We start from the raw sequence: 6,407 nt of genomic DNA, 5'->3' as shown, positions 1-6,407 counted from the left end.
TGTGTAGAATTCCATCATGTAAATACACTGCATCTTAGTTATCTATATGTCTAATAGTGGACCTCAGAGTTGATTTCAGCTCTTAGCTATTATGAATTGAGCAGCTATTAACATGGTTGAACAAATATCTCTTAGCTGAGGTTTGGAGCTTTCAGGGTAAATGCCCAGTAAAGGAATAACTGGGTCAGTTGGTACCTCTATAGTCATCCTTTTTAGGAGTCTCTATATTGTTTTCCATAGTGGTTGTACCAGCTTACATTCCCACCAATTCTGGCATTTGTTATCATTAGATTTTTTAATGTTTGCTATTCTTATTGGGATAAAATGGAATCTATAGTTGAACATTTTCTTAAGTGTATGTTTGCCATTTGTATTTCTTCCTCTTAGAACTCCCTGTGCAGTTCTCTGCCCCATTTTGTGAGTGGGTTGCTGGACTTTTTATTGTTTAGGTTTTTTAGTTCTTTGTAGAGTGTAGAAATTAGCTCTCTGTCAAATGTGTATCCAGCAAAAAATTTCTCTCATTCTGTGGGTAATCTTTTGACTCTGATCATTGTATGATTGTCTATAGAAAAGCTTCTCAATTTCCTGAGAGCCCAATGGTTAAGTGATTGTTTAATTTCCTGAGCTACTGGGGTTTTGTTCATGGAGTCTTTTCCCACTCCTTTATCATGGAAACTTCCTCCTATTTTTTCTTCTATTAGTAGCAGAGTATCAAGACTTATATTGAGGTCTTTGATCCATTTGAATTGATTTTTGTGCATGGTGAGATGTGTGGATCAAGTTTCATTTTCCTGCATATGGTTATCCAGTTTGTCTAGTACCATTTGTTGAGGATACTGTCTTTTATCCAGTCTAACTTGTAAGGCCATTGCCAAATATCAAGTATCTGTAGTTATGTGGCCCAAAGTCCTTGTCCTCAATTTTGTTCCATTGCTCTATAATCCTGTTTGTATGCCAGTACCATGTTGATTTTATTACTGTGGAATGTAGTATAGCTTTAGATCAGATATGTTGATGCCTCCAGAGGTGTTTCTTTTGCTGATGATATGCTTGGATATCCAAGACCTTCTGCCATTCCGAATTTTGAGATCACTTTTGTCTATCTTGGTGAATAAAGATGCAGGGATTTTTGTTGATATAACATTAAATCTATATCTTTTTTTTGGTAAGATTACCATTTTCACATTGTTAATTCTGCCTATTCAGGAGCATGGTAGGTCTTTCCATTTTCTCAAGTCCTCCTCAATTTCTTTTTTTTAAATTAATTAATTAATTTGTTATTGACAACTTCCATGATTGTAAAAAATAATCTAATGGTAATTCCCTCCCCACGCTTTCCTATTTGAAACTTCACTCCCCATCATATCCCCTCCCCCTCTCAACCATCTCTCGTTTATTTTGATGTCATCATCTTTTCTTCTTATGATGATCTTATGTAGATAGTTTCAGGCACTGTGAGGTCACAGATACCCAGGACATTTTGTTTCTGGAGGAGCAGGTTTTAAGGAGACCTACCCTTCCTTTGGCTCTTACATTCTTTCTGCCACCTCTTCTGCAATGTACCCTGAGCTTTGGAAGTTGTGATAGAGATATCTCAGTGCCGGACACTCCTTTGTCACTTCTCAGCACCATGGTGCCTTCTGAGTCATCCCAAGGTCACTGCCATCTGAAAAGAGAAGGTTTTCTAACCAAACGTGAGAGTAGCATTAATATATTGGTATGAACATTAAGAAAAGTGCTTACTGGGCAGTTTGGTGAGCATAGTATATACATTTAGCCAGAAAGCAGCAGGTGTTACACCTGTAGGTTTCATGACTACCCCTGTTGTAGGTTCTCAGTATCAGGGATATATTCCCTCCCATGGGGCAAGCCTCAAGTCAAATTATAGGGCAGCTGCTTTCCCCCTAACAGATGTTCTACTATTGCACCCATTAGCTCATTTGGCCTGGCTGGCCAAATATAAAGCTCGCAGCATCAACTGTTTAGTATCTTTACTGGTGATTTCTCTCTCTCCCATTGAACTGCTTGCAGCATGGTTTTTTCCAGCTTTCTGTCAGCTGGTCTACATGGAGAAGGTTTTCAGCTCAGCTCCAGCAGGATTTCTCAGTGACCTTGCAGCCCAAGATGTGGAGTCTTCAGTAATAGGATCTAACCATCTATTCCTGGTGGGAAACCAAGGGCCCTGGCAATGATCTGTAATGTTTTGGGGGCAAATGGGACCTCCCTGGCCAAGAAGTCACTGGAACGTATCCCATCCTTGGCACTGAAAATTTTCTAGTAACAATCTGTGGCTCCTGTGTTCCTTTGTCCAAAAATGTAGGTTTCCACATGACTTATTTATATCCTCTTAGATTTTGATTAGCCCTCCTTCCACCTTTCTTCTTCTCAATATCTTCCCTTGACCTCATTTAGGCCTTTTCACCCCCATTAATCTGTTCTTCTACTTACATATATTCAATACCATCATATTAAGTTCCCCATACCTCCCTTTCTATTCCCTTTATATTTATTTATTTATTTATTTATTTATTGGTTGTTCTACACACATCTTTACTAGACAGTTCCTTTGGTGGATGTGGTGGGGTACTCAGCCAAGTGGCTGCATCTGGGTATTGTGCCCACTTCACACTTCAGGGGTAACTCAGCATGAGATAGACTATCAGCAGTCAGCAGGGAAGGGGCAGTCACTTCTCCAGGCTATACGGTCAGCGGGGCAGGAGCAGTCACTTCTCCAGGGTTTCATAGTTGAGCAACTTTTCAATCAGGTCCACATGTGCAAGCAGCATGCAGCAGCAGCAGTAACGCTTCAGGCAAAGTGCATCCAGGGCATCCCCTTCCATGTATTCGGCCTGCAACAGCCCTAAGTAGGCCTCCCACTTGTTGCCACCGATCTTGCCAAAAGTGAAGCAACGCACAGGGATGATCATGGCAGCGTCTCTATTCCCTTTATATCATTTTGTTCAATATCTTTCTTGAGTGTTTTTATATTTTCAATGCAAAGGTCTTTTACCTCCTTGGTTAATTTTATTGCAAGGTAAATTTTTTTGATGCTATTGAAAATGGGACAATATCCCTTATTTCTTTCTCTGTATCTTTGTCTTTTGCATTTAGAAAGTCTACTGGTTTTTGTGCATTGGTTTTGTATCCTGCTACTTTACTGAAGGAGTTAATCACTTGTAAGAGTTTTGAGATGGATGTTCTTGGGTCACTTACATATTGAATCTTGTCATCTGCTAATTGGACTAACTTAACTCCTTCCTTTCCAATTTGTTTCTCTTTTATTTCTTTCTCCTGCCTTATTTCTTGAGCTAGTATTTCCAGTACTATTTTGAAGAGCAGAGGTGAGAATGGATTTCAAAGGAAGTCCTTTAGTCTCTCCCCATTAAGTTTTATATGGGCTTTAGGATCTTTATATATAGCCATTATTATGTTGAGATATAGACCGTCCATGCCTATTTTCTCCAATGTTTTGATTATGATTTTATATTTTGTCAAAGGCCTTTTTCTGCATCTACTGGAATGATCATGTGTTTTTTGTGTTTTAAGCTTATTTATATGGTATATTACATTGACAGATTTCTGTATGTTAAACCATCACTGCATTCCTGGGCTGAAGCCAAATTGGTCCAGGTAGATAATACTTTTGCTGTGCTGTTGGTTTCAATTTGCAACTATTTTGTTCAGCATGTAGGTTCATCAGGGAAATAGGCCTGTAGTTTTCTTTTCTGGTGGCATCTCTGGTTTTGGCATTAGGATTGTACTAGCTTTATAGAAGAATTTGGGGATCTTACCCTATTCTCTTTTGCATGGCCCAATTTGAGAAAAATTGGTTTCAGTTTTTCCATGAAGGTTTGATAGAGTTCAGCTGAGAAGTCATGTGGTCCTGGACACTTCTTTTTAGGAAGGTTTTTTTTTTTTTTTTTTTTTTTTTGTTTGTTTTTTATCCTTTCAATCTCAGTGGGTATCATAGGTTTGCTTAGGAGATTAATCTGCTCTGAGTTTAACTTTGGTAGGTGGTATGTGTCCAGCAATTCATCTATTTCCTGCATATTATCTATTTTTGTGGAGTAGAGGTTTTTTCTAGTAAGTCCTGATTATTCTCCCAGTTTCACTTATGTCTGTTGTGATCTCTCCTTTTTCATTTCTAATTTTGTTAATTATAGTTGTCCATTTTTTTTTTTGCTTGATCAAATTGGCTAAGGGATTATCAATCTTGTTAATTTTTTCAAAGAACCAGCTCTTTGTATAATCAATTTTCTTAGTTTCCAATTCATTAAATTTTGCTCTGATCTTCATTATTTCTTTCTGTCTGAGTTATTGGGATTAGATATTTCTTGTTTTTCCAGTGTCTTTAGGTGGATAGTTAGGTTATTGATTTGGGTTCTCTCTGTCTTTGTTATGAAGGCATTTAGCACAATGACTTTTCCCCTGAGGACCACTTTCATTGTGTCCCATAAGATTTGGTACACTGTATTCTTATTGTCATTTATTTCTAGAAATTTTGCAATTTTATTTTTTATGTTGTCTACTACGATTTATTGTTTACAAGTGTGTTGTTCAGTTTTCAGGAGTTGGTTGAGTTCCTGGCATTTCTTTTGTTGTTAATTTCTAACAATACATCATTGAGATCTTACATCATACAAGAAATTATGTTGATCCTTCTAAATATTTAGAGGCAGGCTTTGTGACCCAGTATATGATCTATTTTAGATAAAGTTCCATGAGCTGCTGAGAAGAACGTGTAATCTGTGGATTTTTGGGTAGAATATTCTGTAGATGTTACATCTAATTGATCTATGGTTTTGTTGAGCTCTCTTACTTCCCTGTTAATTTTCTGTTTGGATGATATATCTATTTCTGATAGTGGAATATTGATGTCCCCACCTATGGTGGTATTAGTAGTTATTTCTGTTTTATTGTCAAGTAGGTTTAGTTTTATGAATGTGGCACATCTGTGTTTGGTACATAAAGATTAATGATTGTGATATTCTCTTGTTGGATTGTTCCCTTGATAAGTAAGAAGTGGCCTTCTTTATCTTTTTTGATTACTTTTAACTTGAGGTCTATTTTATCTGATATAAATATAGCTACACCTGCTTGCTTCCTATTTATATTTGTTTGGAATATCATTTCCTATCTTTTCACCCTGAGGTGGTATTTGTCTTTACTGGTGAGGTGGGTTTCTTGAAGACAGCAGGTTGAAGGGTCTAGTTTTATGATCCACCCTGTTAGCTTATGTCTCTTGGTGGGTGAATTAAGGCTATTAATATTTAGGGTAATGACTGTGAGGTTTGATTTAATTCCTGCCATATTGTGGTAGTTTATGTGGTTTGTTCTTTTCTCGGCCTTTGTAGTGTTTGTGACTTTGCAAGTTTGTTTTTTGGATCTGCTTCTCATAGGCACTTGAGGTTGGTTATTTGGATCTTCTGTGTGGGAAAAAAATATATACACACACACACACATACACACACACACACACACACACACACATATATATATATATGTGTGTGTGTGTGTGTGTATATGTGTGTGTGTGTATGTATATACATATACACATACACATACACATACACATACACATACACATACACATACACATACACATACACATATATATATATATATATATATATATATATATATATATATATATACGCACAATATACTATTATGAGGGATACTTTTGCTTAGTTATTTGGTTTGGAAGCTATAATTTCTTAGAGTTTACAGTGCTCCATTCCAGGCCCTTCTGAAGTAAGACGGGGACAGCAATTGTACAACTCAGAAAGGCTATGGAGGGAATGGTGACTGGGATAGTGATCATGTGCATGGCGAGGGGGTTAGAAAGGCTAGGGAGGGAACGTTGAGTAGGGTGGCGGGAAAGCCTGGGGTGGAGGACCTAGCCTGCTAGCTTGGGTCCACTTGGCCTGCAGTTAGTGCAGGAGGGACCTCCTGCTGGGACTGCAGCTAGGAGGGCTGCTTGAGAGGATTGGGTGATTGGTGGACTACCCAAGAGCATGGGAATCAGTGGATTCACTGTGTTGCTCCTCCACACCCTCCCACTGGAAGCGTACTAGAATCAGCAACCCCCTAAAAAAAAGTCCCTAAATTTTAAGGGTCTTGCCTTTCCTTCCCTGTGAGGTGAGTTCAGGTTAGGTGGACACCATCTTGACCAGAAATCCTATGAACACTTTTTATTTTTCTTTTCATGAATTTATAGCACATCTTTCTGCTGTTTATCATCTTTAAACTGATGAAATACATTGGTTTACTTAGTCTAATCTATAAATTACTGACAAACAAATAAAATTAGCCAAGAGTGAAAGCAATCATTTCTTTCCCAACCACCCATCACATTCCTGCCTTCTGTTCTACTCCTATATTTGAAGATTCTTCATCCACACTGT

At 37.8% G+C, this 6,407-nt stretch overlaps 1 protein-coding gene across 1 annotated transcript; it reads right to left on the bottom strand.

Moving 5' to 3' along the window:
- Positions 1-2,723: 2,723 nt before the first annotated feature.
- LOC101605762 (DNA-directed RNA polymerases I, II, and III subunit RPABC5-like) lies at positions 2,724-2,927 on the bottom strand. The gene has a single exon (XM_004651820.2). It carries the CDS (start codon positions 2,925-2,927, stop codon positions 2,724-2,726), a length of 204 nt encoding a protein of 67 aa, XP_004651877.2.
- Between the last annotated feature and the right edge of the window lie 3,480 nt (positions 2,928-6,407).

The sequence above is a fragment of the Jaculus jaculus genome, chromosome 4, assembly GCF_020740685.1.
Source record: "Jaculus jaculus isolate mJacJac1 chromosome 4, mJacJac1.mat.Y.cur, whole genome shotgun sequence".
Taxonomy (NCBI): Eukaryota; Metazoa; Chordata; class Mammalia; order Rodentia; family Dipodidae; genus Jaculus; species Jaculus jaculus.
The sequence above is the reverse complement of the archived record's forward strand: the minus strand, read 5'-3'. Positions and strand labels throughout refer to the sequence as shown.